This window comes from Pollicipes pollicipes, unplaced genomic scaffold (genome assembly GCF_011947565.3).
Source record: "Pollicipes pollicipes isolate AB1234 unplaced genomic scaffold, Ppol_2.1 Scaffold_7261;HRSCAF=8764_pilon_pilon_pilon, whole genome shotgun sequence".
NCBI classification, from domain to species: domain Eukaryota; kingdom Metazoa; phylum Arthropoda; class Thecostraca; order Pollicipedomorpha; family Pollicipedidae; genus Pollicipes; species Pollicipes pollicipes.
In genome coordinates, this window is record NW_023597054.1 from 6,322,057 (window position 1) to 6,349,146 (window position 27,090).

Below are 27,090 nucleotides of genomic sequence, written 5' to 3' on the forward strand. Positions count from 1 at the left end.
GGCAGCTCGTCTTCTGGCGGTACCGGTCTGTCGGCGGCTCGTCTGCTGGCGGTGCTGGTCTGTCGGCGATTCGTCTGACGTTCACCCGTTTTACCGTTTATTATGCTGTTCGCTCGGTTATTGTGTCGCTGTATGCAGTTGGTAGCAATATAGTCGCGCGGTTGGTAGCAATATAGTCGCGTGCTAAGGCACGGACGCCGTGCCGGGCCGGCGCCGATGCCCGACCTTGCCGGATCAGAGCCATGTGTCACGAGGCCTGATCACTTTGTCGATCTGGATCAGCACCGGCCCCAGACTCGGCGCTCTTTAGATGATCGCGCCATGGCTGTGTCCCCTGGATAACAAGCGCCAAGTAATTGTAATTTGTCTGCACAGCTGCCAGATCTATTATCACCAACTGGAGATTGGGCATGCGTATGCTACAGCAGCCCACTCTAGTCAGCTTGCCCCGATCCATCAGCTGATCTGTATTAGGACCGTGCACTGCTTGTTTTGCTCGCCGTGCATCCAACGCGCCGCCTTGACCGGGCCGGGACGAGGTGAGCCTCTCACCGGCGCGAGGTGAGCCTCTCACCGGCGCGAGGTGAGCCTCTTACCGGGACGAGGTGAGCCTCTCACCTCTCACCGACAGATGGCGTCTGGTCAGGGACGGTGACAGCCGGCCCTCGCCGTGTCCCCTGTCCAACGCCGGCAGGCCGACGGCGGACAGGCGCCGCCCGCGCCCACGGCCACGGCCACGGCCGGCCCGCGACGCAGCCTCCCGCAGAGCGAGGAGGACGCTGGGATGGGCGGGCTGCGCTCCTGGCTTGTCACGGCGCCGAAAAAGAACAGCGTGTAATTCAATAATGGCAGTCGTACGAGGATGAAAACCAGTACCTCAAGGCCTTTCTTGCTTACATCAAGATGAATGGTCTGCCACCGTGTCCGGACAGTGGTGATAAGCATGGCTGGCCAGGGTGGCACAGGGGCCGGGTGCTTCTAGAGTCATCGCGTCTGGCGTACGGGGGCGCAGCGTTCATGCCACCGTGCCTGTCGCAGCCGGCGCACAACGGCTTGAAGACTGGGGTGTTGAGTTGGAGAGGGCGGCGGTCAAAGGGCGGTATTCTTTTGGACGTCTTTAATGTTTCCTCGCTGCTTTGAGTGCATCCCGCACTCAGACAAACAAGGCGGGAGTCACGAGCTGCTGCCTCAGCACTCCGTTCGACGGTTGTTTCAGGTCAGTCAAGACTTGTGCGGCACTGGCTGGGCTGTATGACATGTCACTTGGGATTACTGCAGAAGAACGGATGAACAAGAAACGACCCCTGGACAGGCAATTCTTGCCTTCTTGACCTGTCGGGTCTTCTCGATGCTGTGGATTTGACACTAAGCGGGTATGGCGAGACCGTCCTGGCCGGGCTATGCAGGGCTGCCGGCTGCGTGGGTACCTGCTGTTGGAGCGGCCGGCCGTGGGTACCTGCTGTTGGAGCGGCCGGCCGTGGGCACCTGCTAATGGAGCGGCCGGCCGTGGGTGACTGCTGTCAGGCCGGCAGGAATCGGCATGTTCCATGCGCCCACCGCGGTGCTGAAGCCGGTGCCTGCTCGCCGACACGATGGGTGGCGCCTGCACTCTTTGAAGATTGCAGCACCCAGAGAGACCTCTAAAACCGCCGTGGTGGATTGAACGGGGGGTTGCAGCCGACGGCTCAGGCCATGCAAAACGCAATTATGCGCCGAATACCCCAACGTATGACATGCAACCGGCTTTTGGAATGCATGCTTGCCAGGCAATGTCTGAATTATGGGAAGACGTCCACATGCGTAGTGCAATAATGACGTGATGTAACCCGATCACACGGAAAATACCGGGTGCTTCCAAAAGCTACCTTGTCTTTTTGAAATACATTTAATGCTGATTTTTCGCCTTTATACCAATTCCAATACATCTGAAGACGGTCGTTCCAACAAAGTCGAGTAACGTTTTGACAGTCATCGATTGGGTGGTTAAACAGCCGGTTCGGCATTCCTGTCACAGACCTTTTGGAATTGTCATGCGTGTGCATGCATGAGACGTTTTCCATCCGGCACATTAAACAGAGTCTGGGTACTCTTACAAAGAAATAGAGCACCGGAAGAAACGATAAATAGTTCCAGCAAAACAACGTACCACCCTAAATCGGCAAAACACCGAAAATGGCTAAAAAACGGTTAAAAAAAGAAGGACGGTTCTTATATGTGGAGTGGTCGCCACATTCCTTAGACATGACTCGGCTGGATTTTTTCGATTCGGAAAAATTTCAGCGACGTATGTGCAGAAGCAAAACACCTATAGATGAATATGGCATGACTAAATTGAGAATGTCTGCAGCAGCCTGGGGTCGTGTGCTGAGAACTTGTGTGCGGTGCGTATCTGCATGATGCATGCAGAGATGACCAAGGCATTCGGGACACATTGGACCAGCTTGTCTAAAACTGTTCAAGCCAAGCTCAGGTCTTTAAGGCTTATCATGCGCAAACAATGTTTCAAACTTTCGAAGTGTTTAATCACTGCACATCGGGAGCCTTTTCATCTTCGCTCTTCAAGGGGGCACACAAGGCCCATCTATCATCTTGAAAACTAATGAAGCTAGAACCACGACGAAAATGGCACTGGAAAATGCTTATTAATATTCATTAGATAGAAGTGAGTGAACAGTAACGAATGTGACCTTTAATGGGCCACATCAGGTAATATGGGTCAGATTAGCCCTTTACAGACCCCCAGGTTATCTCAAGAACTATGCATGCTACTGCAATGCACATAATAACCTTAAATACCTTTCGAAAAGACCATGGGATGGGCACTAGTAGACATCGACACAAGTTACCTGCGATATGTCATTTCAGGTCAGAAGAGTGAAGTTATTGTCGCGTGGGCCCGTCCGTCTACATCAAAGAATACACAGACATATTAAGCATGTTGTTACACAGCAAACAAACATGCTGTTGACATCAGAAAGTGTCAAACGGACTGGGGAAAAAACATTGTAACTTGTACCCATAAGCAACAAATAATCCAGTTTATCGCAAAAATATGTTTGTGTGTGGTATCCACGTTTTTGAAGGCACTCGGTGCAGTTTGACATGAAACTTTTCCATCAGCGTGTTATGTACGAAATTCAAATATGCGTTGGTCTTGCGCACAAGTTTTCACTGCCGAAGCATGCTGTGATCATAAAGTTATCTTATACAATCAATCAAGACTTGAGTGTGGGCCACTAACGACGCTGCAAATTTCTGAATGCGATAGTCACTTCATCCTGTGTAGGCATCTGGTGTTGCTGCATCACAGCGCAGCTTAATTGAAAGCATGTTGACGATGTTAGTAACAACACTGTCTGTCACTGTCTTGTCTCATACGAGCGAGCCCGTGCTATTGTGCTGCACGCGCTCGACAAATACCGCAGAGGTGCGAGCGACAGCACTGTAAAACATTCCTTATACTGTATCATCAGACTGAGAACAATTATATCAAATGTACCATGTCTTTGTTTATGTAAGAACATTCATAAGATGTCCATAACATGCGTCCAAAAATCACTTAAGCCTTACCATACAAGGGCCTGAAGCCCCCGCCCCCCCCCCCCCACATTTCCCACAATAAAGCTTGAACGGTCTCAAGCAAAACACTGAAATTTTGGGGACTAGAGTTAAGGCCATTCGTTGACATGTTCAGAAAATTTGAAGTCTGAAAAAGAACCGGTACTTCCTGCTATATGGAAGGTCGATAAATCTGTAGAACAGCTCTGAACTCACAATGTCCAAAAGCCAAGAGCTGATGGCCTGCATTTCCCATCTTAACTACCAGATCGCCCCAGGTCATATTTGCGTTACCTTGCACTCCTAACCGGTGTGACCTTGGAATTAAGTACATTTGATGTATTTGTTGTACCGCGCCCTCCATAATTCGCATGCAAGTCCGACCCAAAATGACTCGGTTCATCATTTGATTCATAGAACACTGCCACCTAGCGTAGTTTTGTACGTCGATTTTAAACTTGAATGTTATGACCATCTTAAAAGTTCCTGGTCTTCTTGACCTTCTAATGTTCAAATTAGGCTACTGACCGTATTTAAACACCATTGACCTCTTGTTCAGAAAAAAAGCATCAAAGTTAAGGTTGGTCGCGTGGGAAGGTCTTAGGGTACTTCAGACGCCGAGCTGTAGGTTGACCTTGTTAACCTTATTTAGCCCGAAAATAGCACCCTAGAGACCTAAATATGCGCTGCAGATGAGTTCAGAGAGAGCCCTACATACCCAGCAAAATGGTCGTTTCTAGCCCGCTCAGTTTTTTTTTTATTTCAGAGGTGTCGACTGCCCGTCCACCCGAGTGAGCCGCATTCCACTGACCACCTGGGTGTCATCTTGTGTCATCACCACAATGCTACAAATGCGCCCTTTGGTGTCTGATATCCGTCTGCCCCATGCGCACAAAACTTACTTCATACTTCTCGTTAGCACAGTTTGAACAAGTTGACTTCTGACTCCTACGTAACCATCTCAACGGTGCACGCGTGAGCTTTTCACGGTCGAACTGACATGTTACACACAGATGACACGAGGTACGGCATACTTTTGCTTGTACCGTTAACAATTTCAACTAATGCTCCCTGCGGCTCACGGAAGGCACGACATTGGGAGCAAGCCTGCTGAGTCCAGTCACTGGACACAGACATACCTGGCATTCGTAAGTCCCATTATCATCCGCTTGGACGAAGCGGATCTGCAGAGTCCAATCGCTTGACTCAGGATCATGCAGAACCTGGAACCGCTGGTCCGTGATATAGTTCGCCTTGCCGCCAGTAAGTATATGGTAATCCCTCCTCCGAATCCAAACCTGGAACACATGAGTGCTGCTGAGACGAGTGTTACAGCTAACGCCTCACTGTGCGAAAAAAACTTTCCACAGGCGGTCAGATAGATGTCACCCGGTGTCTATGCAGTTTGTGTACCACCCACAGCCTCGAGTCTACCCGCTATTTCATTTTGGATCGTTAAGACTAGGCAGCAATACAAAACCGTTCATATTTCGGCTGCGCGCTTAGTTTTAATTTGGTAAGGAAAGATACACCATGCATATAACGGATGTGGAAATATCAACACAGATATTCGTAAAATTTCGCCACCGAACGCTTCTGTGTTAGACTCGCCTGGTCTGTCCCAAGGCCACGCGAGGGCAGAATAAGGTAACGTGATGAGGCAATGAAACAATGAAGGCAAAAAAGAGGAATGCCTTGGATTTATCATTGTTGAGTCCCGCCATAACACCCCCGCCCCCAAAAAAGGCCAACTGTGGGTTTAACAGGGCAAGAATGAGGTTAAAAATAAGCGCCACGCATTAAATTGTCTCCTTCATTTCCTACGAATTGTTCACTCCCAGGTGCATATCAAACACGTTTGGGCGGCTAGAGAGTTAATCCAGTTTATGTATGAAATATTTGCAGGCCTGCAGTTGCAGTGTTGAAGAAATATTGGTTGAAATTTTAATCCATAGATAGTATTATTCAAAATAATCGGAAAGGGAGGAAAACTGAGGTTGTTTCACACTCGTATAAGAACAGAAATAAGTACTTAAATATAAAAACCTAGAGCCTTTTGGTGCAATATTGTAACCAACTCATTTTACAACAAAAATATATGACAATAAGCGGCCAAGTGGTGATATCCGGGTTTTGGATTTAGATACATTAGGCACTTAGAAGACATATCTTGAATTTTTCACGCCTACACTTCGGGAGTGGTGGAATTTAGTGGTCAAAATTTTTCGGGTTGAAGAAGTACGTGGAGTAAAATTCTCTACCGGGTTTTGCTGGTGTTCGTATCATGCTTTACTTTGCTGGTGTTATGGTTGCGTGTCGTGACCCCCAAAATGGGATGCGTTTGGCATTTGGCACACAGTTGCAGATTGCAATGCATTTTGTGAACAAATCAAACTTAATGCATTCAAGCGGCTGAGTCGCCCAGCTCTCGGGCTTAAATAGACCTGGTTTCCTTGCTCTGTGCATACATGGGCTTTATTCGGATGTATGTAAGGCAGAACATAGCCATAAGTGTTGAGATTCTGTGGAGCCTTGCTTATTCTTGATGGTTTCAGATGAGCTCGGTTTCAGATGACATCTTAAAATATCGGAGAGAGAAATATGGGTCCGGCATGTGTGGTTAGACAAGATCAGGCAGGATTGAAAAAAATCACATGAAATATTGGGGAGCGGAGCGAAGAAAACGGTTCATAAGGCGTTGCTTTACACTCAAAGTCGACAATTCTAGGAGATGGTGTGGCACAGGCTTCGAGTGATGTGGTCATGAAGCTCTACTGCCCGTGGTTAAATGGCGTGGCACACGTTTCGAGTGATGCGGTCGTGAAGCTCTACTGCCCGTGGTTAAATGGCGTGACACACGCTTCGAGTGATGCGGTCGTGAAGCTCTACTGCCCGTGCTTAAATGGTGTCACTGACGCACTGGATAGCGCTTGGGACAGTGCACACGGCGCGAGATTCTACTAGTTCTGTTGCAGGCATCCAGCCGAGTTTATCTGTTTCTTTCACAGGATCCAGATCAAGTATGTCTAACATCGGAGATGTGGTGGCGACGTCTTTGACCGCGGACAACTCTGGCGCGAAAGCTACTAATTATACGCACTCACTGTATTTGAGGAACAACGCACGAGTCACATTCACACGTTCATGCAGTAACGGACAATAGAAAGCATCTAATCTTGTAAGATTATTGCCAACGCATCAGCAGTTGAAGCGTGCCGGGCGTGGTCAAGAGCGCTCAGGATGCTTGTTCGTTTTGTAATGGTGAGATCGTGTATGCTTGGTAATGGAGATGGTGCTTCATGTGGATGTCTAAATTATTGACATCTTTCACTACAGCCCACAAAAATATATCATGACACGGTAAGGCTTCCCAACGTTGCTAGGGTGCCACCTACCAGCATTTGATCGCTTGCATTGTTGACCTTCGTTCCGAATATTAAGCTGTTTCCGTAAGACTAAAAGTGTTTGTATATGACACTCTTTACCTGCGACCAAAAGTTGAGGCTTGGTTCGTTCTCAAACAGCAGGTGTGACATGCAACTGAGGCTCTCTCTTTGAAATATTCCGATTTTAATTTGCTTCGGCCGAAACAATATGCTTGAACCATCACCATACTCACTATCACCACCCCCCATTTGCACCTGCTGATTTCTTCCCGTCAAAAAATCAGTGATTCAGTTGGTATAAACACCATACAGCCTGTGAGACGAAACCATCGAAACAATATGGTGCGAAACAGCCATCAAAATGTCATGGTGTGAAACAGCCATCAAAACAACATGGTGCGAGCAAGCTGTGTAAAGTGTGGCAGTGAGATACCCACATTATAGTACACAGAGCGCGCGTTACAGGTGCTACAGGCGCGTTAGGTGAATAAAGGCCGTGAAATGTGAATAGCAGTAGGAATAATAGGATCGGTTAGCATGATCGCAAAAATTGCCACCTTCTTATGCAGGTTGCAATTTCTTGGTTGCAAAAGCTCTGACCCTTATTTTGAGGGCTGTGGCCCTACACGGGCTAGTGTTTAAGTATCCCCTGCTAAAGTCTGCAAAAATGTACCTTCATTGCTGTTCTGAGTTATGTTTTTAAGATATTAGATGACATTTTTAGAGTGAAACAGCATATCTTTTCTTTGGATCATCCATTACAATAGGGGTGTGAGCTCAACAGTAAGTGTTGTTGGGACTGATCTGTTTCCGTCTTGCCGTACCTCTGTGTGTGTGTGTGTGTGTGTGTGTGTGTGTGTGTGTGTGTGTGTGTGTGTGTGTGTGTGTGAGTGTGCGTGTGCGTGTGCGTGTGCGTGTGCGTGTGCGTGTGCGTGTGCGTGTGCGTGTGCGTGTGCGTGTGCGTGTGCGTGTGCGTGTGCGTGTGCGTGTGCGTGTGCGTGTGCGTGTGCGTGTGCGTGTGCGTGTGCGTGTGCGTGTGCGTGTGCGTGTGCGTGTGCGTGTGCGTGTGCGTGTGTGTGTGTGTGTGTGTGTGTGTGTGTGTGTGTGTGTGTGTGTGTGTGTGTGTGTGTACATCACTTGCCATTTATGAAACGAAATAAATGGTAGGCCTGGGAAACAGCAGAGTTGATTCGTGATAAATTACAACACGCTCATTCCCGTTATGTAACATGGAGACATCACAATTACATTATGATCCTCGCCAACGATACGAAGAGCCAATATGCAAAAAGCCTATCATACTCCGCAAAACACACTTGTAATATGACACCACAATTGCATTGGTGACGCACGTTGTGTAGCAGTAATAACATTACCATTTGTTTACCAGTTTTTTTTGGTGCTGATTCCACGAAAGTATGCTGCTAATGCTGTGTCCCAATATACTCACAAACTTGCGTTTGATATGCACAGGAAACACACCACCAACGCTTCGCGACTCACTGAACATTGAGCGTGCATGCATATGAGCTTACAAATGCTCGCTCATCCACAGACAGGCACGTGGTGATTCAGCTTATTTGAAAATCACTTTTGCCCCGAGATGCATCAGTCAGCTAGCCCGCCAATCTCACTTAAACATGCCATCGTTTTCATATTCATACACGGATATTAGTCACAATACACTAAACTGATTGGTATAAAAGTGTAAAACACTAAAATCTAAGCACCACTTGGTATACAGCCTTTTGTACTTAGCTTGCGCTTGGTGGAAATCAACGATATTTGCTACAAGCGCCACTCATTTTCGCACAACCTCAGGGTGGGGAAGCACAACGCACAGTTCCGTGCTGCCGCTCTTGGTTGTCTGCAGGTTGTTTGAATTCTTTAAAAGGTGGGATATTGGGATTTGGTGTGCATAGGCCAGGTTCACATTCAGTCCTTCGCATCTTTCACGACACTTAATATTTAAAATAAAATGTTAACCAACTGAAATAGCATTAAGATGTACCATAAGCTGTGATGAGAAAACTTGACAGTGAATCAAGTGCATAACAGCGTGGTGAATGCGTCAAGGATTTATTGCACCGCACCTTTCAATAAATGTATCCCCAAGGTGTACGTAGATCTGTAAAGCATGCTTGGCTTGACACTGCCATTAGAGCCTCCAGATTGTGATGTGTTGGCAAGGTATAGCAGTCATCACTCGTCCTTAAAGTTCGTATTACATTATTTTCACACGAACGACGTCTGACCCACCACTCAACCAATGCTACGATCCACATGAGCATCGTTACAGTGCTGAGTTCTCTGCATCGCCGCAGGGAACGTGCTGAGTGTTGACTGCAATCAGTTGTTGCGTGTGTGATGCTGACGTAGAGGCAGACAAGGGATAATTCTGCGGTCAAAGCGTTGAATAGGTGTGATTTCATGTGCGCCCTACGGCAAACTGTTCGATTTGAAGCTTGGCTAACAAAAACCATTGTTTTTAATGATGCTCTTGCATCCTAAGTGGTTGTGCTGTGTTTTGTTTGCAAGTGCTTGGCACTTGATAAGTCACCGCTTGCCTGGGGGCCACCCCGCGACTATGAATTTATTATAGAAATATGATGATGTAATGCATGATAAAATGAAGCGTCTATGAAAAATGATTGCATATGATATTTAATCTTAAAAGTTTGCATTTGCTGTGCTGTGGGCAAGTTCATAGCATTTGCCGTGGGCAAGTTAATTTATAGCCTCATACCCGATGCGTGTCGTCGAGACGCTTCGCTCAAGCCTGTCTGTTTTGATCAGCCCGCACCAGAACGCTGTGCACTGGGTGTTACGGTATGTGAGTCGCAATTAGTGATGATTTAGGCTTCTTTCATTGGTAGTCTTGCCCGATTCGGAGCATTGTCTGCCGTTTCCGCGCCCCTGCCTTTAACAGTTTCCGAACGCTATAAACCTCGGCACTGCTCGCTTGTTACCATGAGTGCTGCTGGAAACGTCGTTTACTGCTTCACGCTTTTTCACAATAATTGTTTACAGCCATGATTAAGCAGCACCCTCCTGCAGATCGAAGCTCATTAATTATTTTGGGCGTAACAAATTGGAATGGTGGGCATTTCGACTATTACCGGTCACCGGGCTGACAGTCAATCGCTGCTGCCGGTCATTGATTGGCTGAATGGTGGGCATTTCCATCACTACCGGCCGCCGGGCTGGCTGTCAACCGGCTGCTGCCGGTCACCGATTGGCTGGATGAGACGTCAGGCCCGGTGTGAGCCAACCAAGTCGGATATTTTCTTGATCCAAAAGGTGATGCTTCCGACTCTTGACAACATGTGGTATGAACATGTCCAACACATTTGGCGTCGCAGTGATAATTCCGCACGTGTCTGAGCAAAGCGCATTATTGGGGACTACGTCAGATCAATACATGAATACATGGACGGAACATGCGTTCGGGAAATGTGGCGACACGTCATTTGTTGACATCTCTGTGCTTTCTATAAATTCCCACGGGTATCACACTACCTCTCCACATATTTTGTAACAGACGTACAATGTAAGTTTGCCAGCAGCATGCAGAGATCTAACTTATTCCAGTTCTGATCTCAAAGCATGATGCAAAGTTTACTGGCGTTAGTAATGCGACATCAAAACAAAATACTGAAACGGGCCGGTCTTTAATACTTTCTGTAACTGAGACAGTTGGTAAATAACCATGGAGAAGGTAGATAGTGCAATCCTACAAAATTTTCAATACTCGGATGATAACTGACCGATACGATATGTGTAATAGCTTGGCTAGGTATCTTACGTTTTACGATATGTTTCACATGCATTGCTACCTTACCCATGGTTTGTGACACCAGCAATATGTCGGTAAGCAATGACTTGGTTATTCCCTCTCATACTGTTGCCATTATCTGAAGTATTCAACTGTCGTAGGAGTAATCCACTCAGAAACATGATTACCTTCATAGTCTAGGAAACCTTTCATTGCTCAAATTACCATAACTGAGACAAACATCTTTGTAAGATACATACACCTTAAATGGTACTCTTGTAATGAATGTAATAAATTCAGTGATCGTAGTTTGTAATTTAATCTATTTTCAACTCCTCTAATTCGTGAGGTCAGAAACATTCTGAAATCCCGTCTCATTCAAGGGAACGCGACGCACGTCGTCAGTTCCCTTTTATGGAGTAGCAGCGACTGGATTGGTCATGCTACCACTCGGGGGCCATTGCGCTTAGAGTCCGTCCCCGTCCCATTCCGTGGGCTGTCAACAATTTTCTTTACGGTCCAACCCGCTCCGCGGATGGATCCAACCCGTCAAGTGCTCTGGTGACTTTTTCGCGAGTGTGTATATACGTTTATCTGTGTATGCATGCTTGTATGTATAGTTTATATACGTATATATTATGTATGTATGTGTGTGCTACGTATGTATATATGCATTGTGCACGTCTGCATACGTGAATGTGTGTACTCATGCATGTAAACAGGTAATCATGTATGCATGTGCGCATCGGGGTTCCTGGCACTGTAGTCACTGTGTAAGCTGTCACCGCAGTTGGCTTCAAACGGCTCACGCTGCACGTACCGGACTCTCTCCGCCAACTGCCGACGAGCACGACAGGAAGGCCGTGTCGCCGACCTGGACGGTGACGTTCTCCATGGCACCATTCTGATCAGCCATCGCCGGCTTCAGCAGGTCTCCCCAGTCCTGCTTGTCACCCGACACATTGAAGCTGAAGGCTTGGCTCAGCAGAACTGAAACAGGTCATTACGTCAAGAGAGTAGGTGTTGTCCTTGTGTCTAGCACTTCATTCACGCTGGCGAGGGATGGATTCCTCATAAAATATCGGCAGCTTGTAACCTGAGCCGGGAAAGCACTTGAAAACTCGCTTGGCAGCCGCTCCAAAACTGCAGAATCTGAAATCTGCAAAGAAAAAAAGATCAGGGTGTGGTCGTTCAATCAAGGGAATCAAACTGTCTGACCTATGGTATCCTTCTTATGGTTGCTGATCTGTAGCAGGTCAGTCAGAGCAGGATTGTTAACGAAACCCCTTCAAAGACATTCTTTCAAGCTGGTGTAAAAACGGAGTGGTGGGTGATATAGAACTTATGGATAGCGTCGTATACCATAAGGCCTACCACTAATTCCATTGATCTTCGAGCGGGTACGCAGGTCATTTCAATGTCAAAACCGTGCCGTCCAAAAGGAATCAGGTTAAAAATGCCGTCAGTCCCGGAAAGCTTAGTTGAAAAGAATACATGTCTTACCATCTACGCATCCGTGGCGGGGTGGGTTCAAGCCGTTTTAGGTGTTCGCTATCTGTCCTTGACAAGCCTCCGGCCGGTGGCAAGACCCGCGGTTAAGGTCGGAAGACGTCAGAGGGCAGGACAAAGCGTGCCGAACATTGAAGTACGTTAAACTTTCTTCACCAAATTCTGCCGTTGACCTGGAATGGCACAATCGAATGGCATAGGCGTGGGCCCCACACAACAAACACTGCTTCGCGTGGGCTCTGATCCTCGAAATCTACCCTTTCAAATGTTTCGAATTAAATCTTTTAGAAAGCAATCTCTTCCACCGCTTGTTTCAATGGGAGTCGTTGATTACAGACGCGCATGATGGGCAGCGCGATACCTATCCCCTGAAATTCGAACCCATTTGGCCATGCCTATGGCCATGGATTCGGTCCGTTCACAAGGTCTGCTGCAGTGTCGCCTGCAATGGTGCATCTGCTGTCTCCACCGCTGCAAGGCCGAATCCTGTTAGAGCCAATGCCTTCACTCTGCAAAGGCTCCCTGGCTGTCAGAAGCTTGCTCGTTGTCAGATGCCTGTTAGCTGTAAGAGGTTCGCTGCCTGCCGGGGGTTCACTGGCTGTCCGGAATTCGCTGTCTGTCGGGGGTTCGCTGGCTGTCCGGGGTTCGCTGTCTGTAGGAGGCTCGCTGGCTGTCCGCGATTCGCCGGCTGTCGGAGGCTCGCTGGCTGTCGGGGTTCGCCGGCTGTCGGAGGCTCGCTGGCTGTCGGGGTTCGCCGGCTGTGGGGGGAGGGGATTTGCTGCCTGTCGGAGGCTCACTGGCTGTCGGGGTTCGCCGGCTGTCGGAGGCTCGCTGGCTGTCGGGGGTTCACCGGCTGTCGGAGGCTCGCTGGCTGTCGGGGGTTCGTCGACTCTCGCTGCCCTCGGTTCGCGCCGTCGGATTAACAGCTGACGTGTCGGCAGCACAAGTCATTGCAATGTCGTAAAATTCGGAATGGGCAGTGCCCTTTTTCGAACGGGTGGCTTTTTATTCTGTAATATTTCCACAGAGCCTTAGCTTACATGAACTCAGTCTCAAAGAAATACCAAATAATGCATACGCATGCATGACACTGCGTTATGCCATAGCGAGGTGATAGGAAATGCACAAAAATGGAAACATATGCGAGACCCAGTATTTCTAGAGCTCAAAAGATGCTGTTGTGGAATTTTTGCCTGATTGTAGAAGCACCAAACAGCAAACGGGAAAACGTTTCTGGGAAGTCGCAACTCATCGCATTTTGACCGGCACGGCTAACCCTAATCACCAACGCCAATTCAACGTGTCGAACTGCACCTCCAAATATGATAAGGGACGCCGACAGCCTTGGCACGTACAGCAGTATATAACTCTGGTGAAAATACTGGGCGCGACTATAACTGTTATGGGATTTGTAAAAGGTGGGTTTGACTAATTCAGCTTCTCTGATCGCGTAGGCGTCTGGCTATTTATCTTTGCGACCGTTGTCTTGTATCTACACAAACTTGTTTGTCGAAAACCTGTTTATAAAGCCATTAGGTCCAATCAACATGCTTGGGCGTTCACCAGCATATAAACATCTAAACGAATAAGAAATGCGCATAAACCATAGTTTGAGAAGCCGGGAGCTAAAAGCTGTCGGAACTGAAGGCGTACAAGCGTATTTCGTAGAAAAATGACAACATGACCATCGCGCTGTACTACGCATGAATAAATATTTTCACCCAGAAAGCGATTCTGACTCGCTCTCATTCGGGATATCCAGATTATTTCTCACTTCTCTGGTTGGGTGATGCTAAGATCCGCTCCGAAAACAAAACATTGTGGTTTGCATTCCCAACCGGCCTCGGACCGTTTTTGGTTTGGTCGTTTACCCGTTTACAAGTATTTCCGTTTACAAGTGTTTACACGTTTACAAGTATTTTTATCAAAGCCGTTTACAAGTATTTCCCTAAGCCGCGTGTCCGTTGCATTCCCAAAGCCGCCTATCGCGATAACGCATCGAATATGATTTCTCCAACCAAATCACAAAAAGATCCACCAAGAAATGGCCAATGTCAGTGGCTCGATCAGAAAACTTGGGAAACCCCATAAACGTTCGAAGCCGATTGGAAGAAGTTTAGTATCCCAACTTTTCCCCAAACTTCAGGAGTGAAGCAAGCTTTTAATTTACCGAATATGATCGGTGACAAAAACGGACACTTCTAAGAGCCAACTGGTGACAAAACTGCAAAAATGCAAACAAACTACAACAAACCAAACCATATTACAACAGACCATCCCAGCTAGACGAAACTCAAAGCCTAGTATTCGTCTGCACTTGCTAACGCTTGCAGTGTAAGCATATGTATTGCACATGTCAAAACGTTGTCGTTTTGCTGTATGAGCAGGTTGAGCTTTAAACACAGAAGCTTTAATAAATACATTTTTTAACAGGCGACGGAAGTATAATATAACCTAGACCTTATCATTGCTAACGCCAGAGATCAGTAGTGACAGAGTGTTTTTCCATTGCCCTTGAGATCAGTGCTTTTCACAGTTTTGTTTTTAGCCAAGATTCACTTCACATACTAACAGCATAGCATAACAAATAACCAGGCTTTTTGCTAGTCGTAATAATCGTGGATGGCCACAACACTTGCAACAAACGTGATCAGTTAACGACGTAGCGTTTTAAAGGGTCGTCCCATTTGAGACAGATGAGCTTGAAAGCTCACTACACGGTAATGAATCGGGCTCAGTGCAAGGTTGTGGATTGCCGCTGATTGCGTTCATGTCTTGGTAACCTGACTGGCTTGAAGACCGTAACTAATCGTCAGCTTTTTTAAGATGCTGCATGCTTGTTCTAGGGATCCACCTTGGAGGGCGTCTCTAGTCATAGCGTTATAGCGTTATAAGCCTGCCGATCTAGGAGGCTTGTTGTTGGTGGATAAATGAACTGTAGCTTCAGAGGTAAACGGAAGCTGTTAGAACGACACCTGCCAAATATTCGTCCATGGCTTCCTGTTGCTGAGAGGAACAGCGTCTTTGAGGCAAGAGGCCGAGCATCGCTGCCGTATGGCTTTCAAACTGCCCGTGGCATCTCAGACCTCGCACTTATTGGTGGACAGCTATGAGATAAAACTCTTTTAATTGTCATACTCTTACATATAAAGCTAAATGATGGTGCCAGAGGTGGTCAAAAATTTTGTTTGCACGTGTTAATACCAATATCGCATTGATTTCGTCGTAAGGAATCGGGATTATGTTAGTAAGCGCGAGTTCTGCACCAGTACTGACAAACACGAGCTTGTGTGGCGGGTCGAATAACCTTCTCTCCAGTGAAGGTTATGGTCTCATGGTCCGGTTGACTCCGCCCCCCTGAGGTCTCCGAAACTAATAGAGATAGAAACACCATATTCTCAGGGTATGTGAGTCTGTATATGAAATCACTTAAGTCATAATTTGAAGTCATGAACTTTTGATCAAATAAGGCCAACCAAGGTTAAACTCCAGACTGGTGTCTAAAGTGACCCAGAACTTAGATATCTGTACTAAGTAAAAAATCACCGATGCTCATTTAACGCGCGCCCGAGTGGCCTGTTAGATACCCTTTGCTCGGGTGGGAATCGATTTAACCTCTTCCCTGAGATAACAAGAACTAAGAGGGCTAGAGACACCAAATTTCACAGGATGTATTGACCTGTACGTAAACTCACTGGAATCAAAGTTTGAGCCTCCTAGGTTATGACCTTTGGTTCAAATAAGGTCAATCAAGGTCAAACTCCAAGTTGGTCTTTTGAAGGTTAGAAAAGGTGGACAAACTGTTTGACCTTCAAAAATATGGTGACCAAAATAATAGAAGACTGCTTTGAGCTTCGTATTCGAATAAGCGACAAGGATTAAGCTAGGCAGCATGTTCCTAAAAAAGAAATGCTGACCTAGGTCATTTTAGGTCAGAGATATATTCTGACATTTAAGAAGTCCAAGGAGGATGTCTTAAGCGGTTGCTGTTATCAATACATTTGAAAGAGCACCAGAAAGTCCCATATACAGCAAGCTCCAGAGCAATGAAATGATGAAATTTGTTGATTTTGGCGTTGTTCTGACCTTTAGATCTGACCTTAGGTCAATAGACTTGGTGTATTCAATTATCATGTTGTCTAAGAAACTATCTTAGTACTTCTATGACTGAGCAACTATCTCGGAAATGCATGACTTCGTCTAACACTCCGCTGCCTCAGCAGATTAAACAATTCCCTAGAAATTGTCCTTACTGAACCCATGACCTGATGTTGACCTGCCGTAGGTCAACAACGTTACAGGTTACATCTTATTTCGTGATATAAAACGATCCGCTATTTATTTGTCTACAACTATGCAGCTACGGCGCGCCGGTCAGAAACCGTTTCGAAGAAACCTTTGGGGAGGTCAAATTGACCCCCACCAAAGCGCGTGTTACGCGAAGATAATGAAGGTAGGCGCCGCTCCCAGCTGACTGTACGGTGACGTCACAAAACAAAAAATGACATCGTTTTCAGGTGCATGTAGAGCCATGCTTTCGGTAAATGTAGGCCTACAGGGATGCAGTTTTGCAAAAATACGTAGGGGTGAGAGAGGAGGGGGGGGGGGGGGGGGGGAATGGCTGAACCTGTCTCCGGCATGCACTTGTAACAGCTTTCAAAGCCGATTTCACTTTCTGTTCAGAGTTTGGAGCAGGAGTGCAGTTTATGAAAAAAAGTTTTGGGGTGCCAAGGCCTCAAAAATCATGACAATGAAAAATGATGGTTAGTAATTATACATGAAAATGGGTAACTACATTCGTGGTTAGGAGACACAATCCGCCAAACTGATAAGAAACTGTACGCCTCTAGACTGGTTATGTTAAGTACGCCTTTTTCTGACAGTTGTATTAGCTACGTCTCAACTATCATTCAGTGTTTGATGGTCAGCAAATGATACTTTACTGTCAATGAACTCCTAAAATGAAAGCGTTCGAAGGTTATGTCTCATGACACTTTAATTGCCTGTTTTTTTTCGTGCGTCGCATTCAGAGTTATTTTGAAACGGTTTCTGAAAGATTTGGCTGCAGGTGACAATTAAGACGGTTCCAAATTCCATAGATGACAGGAAAAGTACTCGTTCACCCCTGCCAGTCTTCCCCATTCTGTTCCCGATCACATTTCTGGCTTAAACGCTACCATATTGATCACAACATCGATGCGTAGCCTCGCCTACGCTCTTGTGAGTGCTGACTGCCTACGCAATCCACATAATTATTTCAGAGCATCATATCCAGAAAACAAACTACGCCCATGAACTATTGATTTATCGAGCACAATAACACGCCCACCTCTTTCACCAAGGCGGCAGACTGTAAAGCCAAGAGTTATAGACATTAATTCCACACCCAATGCAGTGGCTGCATAAATCTACAATAAATAGACACGCCTTACTTTTACATGGAACAATTATCTCGAGGTGGGCAGCCCGTAAGCAATACTAGGAGGTGCATTGCCATGCATCTATACCGAAAGGACTTCAAATAATATGTTGTTGCCCGACCCCAGTCTGTAGATATCGGGTGGGTTCAACGGCGCGCCCTAAAGCCTTACAACGACAGTAGCTGCACATTGCATTGCTCCACTTTCGGGAGAACGCTTGTAGCAGCATGATGATCGATTTCTCGACATATTTGCCAGCACCAACTAACACTGGTCCCTCCTGCGCAGCTCCAGGCAGCAGAAGGGCGGCCAGGAGTGGTGCGCTAACAATACGATAGGCACATTTACATCTGTGTCCTGCGGCTGAGTGTATGCAAGACCACAAACAAGACCCACAGGCTCTACGAGTGAAAAAGTCCATGTGTCAGAGACATGAGCTCGAGCCGGCTTTCGACGGACCGTTTCAACGCTTCGACCAGGCAAGTCTCAGCCAGCTCCACCACGATGTGGGCGCTACGAAAGGCGGCTAACGCGCCGTCAACGCAGCTTGAAAAGGGTGACAGGACCAAGGGGGTGGCTCGGCAGCCCTGTTCCGCTCTGTCGACGTGCGTGCTCGTCCGCATCCTACAGGTCACCGGCATATCTGGGGAAGAAGGCTGGATGTCGCGACCGCACACCGCCAGCGTCTACGTGCTGCTGACCTGGCTGGTGGCCAAAGGCACCAGGTACAGGTTCAAGACAGGCCTGCGACTGCAGGAGAACGGCTACTCGACGGTGAAGGCCGCCTGCTTCTCTGGCCTCTTCGGGCTGCTGTTTCCATTAATATGGGCAGGCCTGACCCACGCCTTCACGTGGGGGCGCCGTCCGCCTGCACGCCACCTGATGTCCACTGCCTACATTTATTTCCTGGCGTTGTGTATTGCCTACACTCTGTTCGCACAATGCTTCCTGCTAGTTCCACCACTGTTCATGTTCACCAGTGACCTGGTGAACGCTGGCTTAAAGGTCACGAATAAAGAACTCACGGCCATTACGAATGGAGGACGTTCCTTGGTTGGTGACAAGCTGGAGCGGATTAAACAGGTCCAGGCGCGACTCTCCCAGAGCTTTCGTTGTCTCACGAGCAACATGGCCGTCGCGCTGTCGGTGACGATGCTATGCGGCGCTTTCCTGATGGCCATGCTCGCCCTGGTCGTGTTCAGTCTTGTCTCGAACGAAGTCCCGCTGGACGTCTCTGTCAGCGGCGTACTGGTCAGGAGCCTGCTGGGTGCCGTCTCACCCTGATCGGACCGTGCGAAACGTGCCAGCGCGTGCTGATCCTGGTCGAAGAGAGCCGTGACCTCTTGCTGATGATCGGATGGAGGAGGCCTGAGCTCCACGCGGAGGTGGCACAGTTCCAACACGCGGTACGGCGCGACCTGGACGTCTTGGGGGCTGTGGGCCTATATCGCCTGCAGCGCCCCACCCGGCTCAGCGTCGCCATTAACATCCTGACTGACATTGTGCTGGCTCAGTTCCAGCTATCCGATGTGCCACCTAATTAAACAAGAGCATTGGCTGGAAATGTGACAAAAAGGCAAGGTGTGGACGGTGGAAGGAAGAAATACTATGACTAACTGATTCGATGCACCGTACATCAGCGCTTCACAACACGCATCTCAGATCGTACTGAGCCACAAGTCACGTACGTCCTTCTGCCATGAACAAGAGATGCCCAGCGAGAGCCATGAGTTCCATGAGAGCAGCGCCAGATCAACGATAGTTTCATCAGAACAGAACATAGCCGTATACTCGGCACGAGCAAACACCAACACTTGGGGAAATTTAAAACAAAATACAATAGACATGTTGATTTTAGGTGAAAACTGTAAGTCTTCACCTAAAAGCAGCTTGATTTAATAAGAACACAAGGAGAAGGAGGACATGCATTTCATTTTACAACAGCGGTTTTTTTCTGTAATCAATAATGGCCAAATCACATGACACGCGAAACAACCTTGACAATTTGACAGGCCCGCAAGGGACTCGCATACCAATGATATGCAACAAGGGTGCAACAGTTTACGGTGGCCGCACGCGAAGGACAGGGAGATATCGTTACATGGCCTGTCGTCGCATGACTTACAACACCTTTGCAAAAACGCGAACGCAGTGTCTTCTACATAACGTCTTCATCTTTTCACCAAGCCTGTTGCATAACTCACAGTTTGTGTTCACCATTGCAATTTCTAAGACACTGACTGAGAGGTACAGCTACTGCGGCCCTCATCCGACCCACTCCATCCCGGACGTCACTGACGTCGAGGCTCATCCGACCCACTCCATCCCGGACGTCACTGACGTCGAGGCTCATCCGACCCACTCCATCCCAGACGTCACTGACGTCGAGGCTCATCCGACCCACTCCATCCCGGACGTCACCGACGTCGAGGCTCATCCGACCCACTCCATCCTGGACGTCACTGACGTCGAGGCTCATCCGACCCACTCCATCCCGGACATCACTGACGTCGAGGCTCATCCGACCCACTCCATCCCGGACGTCACTGATGTCGAGGCCCATCAGACCCACTCCATCCCGGACGTCACTGACGTCGAGGCTCATCCGACCCACTCCATCCCGGACATCACTGACGTCGAGGCGCCGCTACCACTTCGCCTCTAGTAAACGAGCCGGGAAACTGCGGTGCGTGAACTGTGTGCTGTTCTTGTTCCCGGTGAAGGCGTAAGGTATTCAAATACATCAACCATCTGTTGCTCTTGCTACCCATAAAAACGCTAACTATCATACAGCTTACTCATATGTTCGTATGCTAATGTTTTAAGTTCCCCCTATATTCTTGTCAAGGGATCAATGCCAGTTGTATTACTGAAAGGAGAAACATAATCGCGTACTCGGAGCAAAATGCGTAGAATATAACACTTCATACCATTGCAGCAAACAAATGGTTGCGCTTCAGAATATCCACACCGAGCCCGTTGTACCTGCAGAAATCAAAGTGCAGTCACGTGGCGCTGGTGGTAGAGTGGCCGGCCGTTGCGTGCTGTCCACGTCAGTGCCACCAATGTAAGATCCCGTCTTTACCAGACTAATATGATTATGAGTGATGCTGTCTGTTCTGTTACTGGTGTACGCTCTCTAGCACATGCTTATTACAAATATGACCACGGCTAGAAGCAACTGTATAACACACAGCACTTGTTTCACGGAAATATTGAGAGGAGGTAACAATATCATGGATGGAATAAATGTTCGGGCAAACGTCCTCGCCTGATATGCTACCAGGAGAAGTCAGTCCTTCTCGGTTGGATCAGTTTGCAGAGCAATGGACAAGCAATCGGAAGGCTTTGTTTCGAATCCAGCGATTCCGAGGAGAGAATCTGGGTCGTGACGCATGCACGGCTGAAAGTAGAATATCACCCAGTCGTAAGGACTTCATGACACCAAACGGCTGCCGGGCAGCATATATTTTTTTCGTACATGCGTCTCCAGGCAACCAAGGTAAACAGCGCGAATCATAATGCTGATGGATTCCGGCAAGTTTGTCATGTGTCATCATATTTACGGCGCAGAAACGACGCATTAATAAACGCGTTTATATAAACTAAACTGGCATTGGCATCATGGAGGTCCGTACCGTTACAGTTTGGTCATGCTCACAGAGGTAAGGTCTGGGTGTTGGCGAGATTTTGTCGGTTTTATTTAACTGTTGTGCTCAATAACACATTTGTATGAGCAATGAGCTTGATCACATGGATACTCTAAGCTCGTATGCAGTAGTTTACCTCACATGCGACAAACAAGCTAGGGCTCTTAGGTAAATGACGAATGGGTTTTCCATCACGCTGATGTCTATTTCTCATGTCAAATTTCATTGTAAGGTATGATGGAATGATATAATATAGTGGTCAAAAGGTGATTGTGTTGATTGGTCTGCTTGTGAACTCTGCAACAAATGTGTACTAACATAAGTGGTGAAAAGTGATGTATAACTTTATGAACCGAGGCCATTATCACACACAATGCCTACATCTAGTTTGCAAAAATATATTCCATCCACCGCACTGGACAGCTACAAAACATATGTGCACAGATTGGCATGCTCACGTGTGTAAAACTGTGGCCAGGCCAGATTTCACTGAATTTTCAAATTGTTTGTGCTAAAAGAAATGTTTTTGGGTATCTTTGCCTAAAGTTACCTTTGCAACATCATAATTGCTTGAGACATTGACTGTCTAAGCACTGAAATCAGTGGTACCTGTGTGCCATATCATGAGCTCTTGGACTTACTGAATACGTGCATCATGTAAATGCTACACCATCACGCTGTACCTATACATCAGGCATGCGGGGCATAATGTGCATTTTTGCAATATGTTTCCCCTTTGATGGCATTGTCTGTTCTCTGTAAAATAAGCTGTTCTCACAAACAAGCAGTTGAATACCTGTGCAACGGGATAGAGCACGTCTCGACTATTCTCTAGCATCCACATGATTTCCTGAAGCATGATGCATTGAATTGATGCTGATCATCTTAAATAAATACAAGCATTGATAGCATTTTTATTTCATTATATCGACTGTGTTCTCAAACCACCAAATCCTTTTGACCACCATCAAATAGTTATCTATGCCTTTAAAAAAATACAAGGTTTACCTTGCTCATGTCTTTAGCATGCTTTTGACATGCTTTCAAAGAAATGCTCAGAATCCCACATGCCCGTTTATGACACAGATCCAGCCACCGGATCTGATGATAGTAGTAGCTTGGTAGTCTGATCGTCTAACACTCCGTTGTTGCATCAGATTGAACGATTCCCTAGAAATTTACTTCCCCGAAGTCATGGCCTGACTTTGACCTGCTATAGGTCAGCGACGTTACAAGGTGTATCTAAATTCTTTCACCAAATGGTCCGCCACTGAATTTTCTACAGTATGCAAAATTTAGCGCGACTACGCCGCGCCATTCGGAAACCCCTCTGAAAAAACCTTCGGGGGGGGGGGTGTCAGTTTGACCCCCCCAACCGAGTTAATGCTGATGATCTTGTTCATATCACCGTTCATGATTTGTATGTCTTAGAATGTTCAGCCCGCACCATTGCACGCGGATCACTGGACCATCGCAATGAGAGGTCAATGACGTCCGGTACAGTGCAGTAACAACCAAGCAACCAATGCGGATCCCATGCAGTGGATATTCTTGTGGGATCCCCGAGTTCCCGGTTTTACGTCAGCCCCAATGCAAGGTGCAACATGAAATACACTAGAGATACAAGACATTTGTTTGATTAATATGGTTTAGATGCTGTCGCTTTGTGAACGGATACCGTGAATGGAAAGTGTTTAATGACTAAAGATTTTTGTGGGCACAGATTTCCATGAGAGCTCTAGTTTTACAAAAGGGGAACGACATTAATCAAGCTTGGGTACCGTAAGCATTACTTAAGTTAAAATGTGCGAAGTGGATGTAATCGTGTCTTTATCTAAGTCTTAATGCCGAGTTTCTCCTTACTTGAGCCTCGTTTTCTTTGTCATGTCAAAACGTAAGGTGCATTTAGGTTCCTATGCCTTCATGTTTTCCTTTGTTTCTGAAAGATGTAAGGCAAAAGCAATCAGACGCTGGGAGCACGTCTGAAAATGTTACGTTTTCCAAGATTATTGAAGGATCATTAGTATGATGTAATGTTCTGTGGGGATCCATGTCAATATTGGAGGGTAAGGTGGGAATGGAAGAGGGAGAAGGGGGTGGAGCATGCGCTTGTGTGCTCAGCTGCGTTTTGCTAGGGCTCGGAAAGTCGCGGTCCTTAGCGAAATACGATCTTAAGCCCCTGGAGCGGGTAGCAATCTTATGGTCATGGGACGGCTCTGTGTTACACCTAAACTACTTATAGACAATACATACAAGCAATAGAACGAAGTCGACACAAAATGTTTGGAACATTTTCTTTATCTTTCCATCGCTTTCGTCCCACGTGTTTTCGACAGGGTAGTTATAGTGGACTAAACTTTCATGCGCCAAAGCGTTGTTTTCTGTTGTTCTTGAAAGTTAGCTGTAGAGCCACCGAAAATTATAACCGCATATACAAAATAATATTATGAATTTATTCCTCGTCGTTTTCTTATATTTCGTAGGATAAAGCCTTTCTGCCAGAGCATCATCAGCGGGATGATTTTGGTCAGCACTATTTAAATCACCACTGGCAGCGGTTGCTAGGAAACGCACGTACGAAAAAAATATGCCGCCGGGCAGCTGCCTGACCGAAACGTTGTGTACGTACTAACACAGCATACAATGACGATAGTCCGAACAATATATTACATTCATGACACAAAACCTGTTTGACGACAGCCGATTTGCCAAAGCGTCGGATGTTATTTCGCGCGCGGCTCAGTCAAAAGTTGCAACAGCATAGCTCGGCTGCGCTCCAGCTCAACACGCGCTCGGGTGGCCGGTTGGATACCCTTCGCTAGGGTGGGGGTCAATTTGTGGCCCGTGAGATCTCAGAAACTAAGAAAGCCAGGAAAACCAAATTCAAAGGGTGTGTTGGCCTGTACGTGAACTCACTTCAGTCAAAGTTCGAGGGTCCTTGGTCATGGCCTGGGTAAATGAGGTCAAACAAGATCAAACTCCAGGTTGGTCACCCAGGTCCATCAAGACCCTAGATATCTGTTCTAATCAAAAGTTGGCATGCTTATTTAAGGTCAGTGACCTTGCTTGACCTTTTAAAGGTCATGGTGACCAAAACCAAACAAGACTGCTTTGAGTTTTGATTTGAATAAGTGATAACGGTTACACTAGGCAAAATGTTTCAAAACAAAATGTTTACCTCGGTCATTTTAGGCCAGTGACCTATTGTGACCTTTAGGAAGTTCATGAAAGACGCATGATGCGTTTACACCTGACCCTACGTCAATGAAATTTGTTCATTTAATTTTGTGTCGCCTTATCAAGTATTTCAGGGATGCATGCTTACCCTCCGTTGCTGCATCAGAATGAACGATTCCCTGGAAATTCACTTTGCTAAATTCATAGCATGAACTTGACCCGTGGTAGGTCAACGACCTTGCAAGGTACATCCAAATTTTTGATACCAAACGATTCGCGATTCCACTGTATACAGCCATGCAAAATTAGGCACGGCAACGCCGCGCCGTTCGGAAACGATCCGGGAAACGTTTTGGGGGGTCAATTTGACACCACCACCCGAGTACATGTCACCCGTGCCGTGCCGTGTCATCCGTCCGGCTCGTTTTGGCTCATTGCCGCCGTTGATTAGGAGGACAGAGGCCATATCTGACGTCACAGGGCTATACACCGGCCGTGCAGAGCGTGTGATAATCTTGTGGTGCTCAGACTGGATATCAGAACACACGGTGAGCGTATGGTAATCTTGTGGTGCTCCGACTCGGTGCTGGGGCACACGGTGAGCATGTGATAATCTTGTGGTCCTGGGCCTCGGTGCTGGGACATGCGGTGAGCGTAAGCCTCGTCGTTAGTCGCGGCGCGGCGAGCGGTCATCTCGCCTCGCTATTCACCTTGTATACTTCGTGCCTAATTATACACCACGGTAGTCAGAGCGACAGTCAGAGCAATGCTTAACCACGGATCTATTTATTTTGAACAAGCAGTTGCAGGGCAGATTACACATCTAAGCAGCACGAAGGCGCAACAGTAGCTGGGCCATCAAATCGGTGAGACGGCTTCACAATGTTTCTTTGTGGTATGCAAGCTAATCTGCAGTGCATAAAATTCGCTTGGCATTATTGCTTGAACACATACCTTTCTCATGCATGCCTTCCTGAACACTACTCTAAACCCACGAATACTTGCAATTTCTTCCGCCAAGAAGTTGGCGGCAGGTTATCTACAACCCAGCCTGGAACGACGCTTTCTGGGTAAAATGTACGAAGGCGGAGATTGCCAAATATATTGAAGCATACTTGAACGGATCGGTTCATCTTCTTGGGCATGCAGATCTGGACAGTGTTTACTGCATATTATACTGTACATGCTGTACGTAGCGGCTTTCAACGAAACGGGCGGCGTCGAACTTTAACCTTCTTGACCAGAAGCGCCGGCGGGATTCGATCAACGCGCGGATTGCGCGTGACAAACGCAGACCGCCGTGCACGGAGCCAAAAATTCACGCAGCATCGATTTGTGCTTTAAATATTGCCCAGAATTCAGGTTTGAATAATGTTTGACATTCTCGTACGCCATCATCATCGATGCTGTGATGTTTGAAAGAGCAAGCATTTGAACGGGTTCGTTGTTTTCAGACTCACAGATTTACTTGATTTAAGCAAGGCCTTTAGCTCCTGGTTTTTCGGCACTAGAGTTCAGTTTTCTTGTACTGACATTTATGGACCTTTAAAATATTGGGAAACAATGGTCAAAAGACGTTATCAAGCACAACTGGTGATATTGTCATTGCTGTGTGTTTTAACTCGGGCATGTGATCGCGAGTGAATCTAGCAGTTCACCACCTTTCGGTGCGTTTGAGCGCGTCCCGATATACTGGCGGGCCCATCACGGTCAGCATAATAACCCCGAATTCCTATTGCCTGTGCAGTTGTTTGGGAGGCTAAGACATGTATATTCGCAATGTTTCTACAGTGTGCTGTAATTTCACTAGCTCCTGTGACAATAGGACGTAACGTAAAAAGCATTCCCATTTCAAAACTGAAAAAAAATAGTTTATACTTACCACCGTTATCGACAAAAGAATCCTGCAGTCCCTCCGAACGTGATCACCGCTGTATACTGTCTGAAGAAGCCTATATGTTATGAAGAAAACTTCTGACTAATTTTAGTGATTATACAATGTATTGACTTATCTGAGGGCAATCAGCTTCAAGGGGGAAAAACAGCCACATCAAGTGGAGATTCTGAAAGGCTTCCCCCGAACTCCAACTCTGCGACGCCAGCAGACCGTTTTCTTAGCAAAGTGACTGCCTGGAAATCCATCATCCGAGGTCTTTGGACGGACGCAAATAGGACAAAAACAAACAACCCGAGACTACCGCGTGTGAGGAGTCCCAGATGGCCCGTATATTAGCCAGCATTTTCTTGCAAGACCAAAAGGGGAGATGAAAAAGGAGACGAAGGGAAGACCTAGAAAGTATAGGTCCGATGACACGTTAGAGAAAGGAGAGAAGATAGGAGAAGAGAATGAGAGAAGCAATGAGAGGAGAAAAAGCAGAAGAGGACAACAACGGAGAGATAAAGAAAGGAGAAAAGAGAAGAGAAGAGGAGAGAAGAAGAGAAGGCAGAAAAAGAAAGAGGAGAGGAGACAACAAGTGGCAGGAAACATGACGCAAAGGCCCAGCAATTTTTGCATGCAAATTTTAGAAAATAGCGTTACTGGTGGCCGGAAAAGGCAAAACTTGCCTACGACAGTATCAAACCTATTGGCTTGTAAAGAGAGCAACATCCGTGAT

The 27,090-nt window shown here is 47.0% G+C and overlaps 1 protein-coding gene across 2 annotated transcripts in view; it reads right to left on the reverse strand.

Moving 5' to 3' along the window:
- LOC119112695 (lachesin) overlaps positions 1–27,090 on the reverse strand; it is a 128,861-nt gene that overhangs the window by 28,373 nt on the left and 73,398 nt on the right. For both annotated transcript variants that reach the window (XM_037236952.1, XM_037236951.1), the window contains exons 4-5: positions 11,540–11,709; positions 4,698–4,856 (exon numbers count right to left, since the gene is read on the reverse strand). In XM_037236952.1, coding sequence (XP_037092847.1) covers positions 4,698–4,856; positions 11,540–11,709 — 329 coding nt within the window. The remainder of the gene's footprint in view (positions 1–4,697; positions 4,857–11,539; positions 11,710–27,090) is intronic.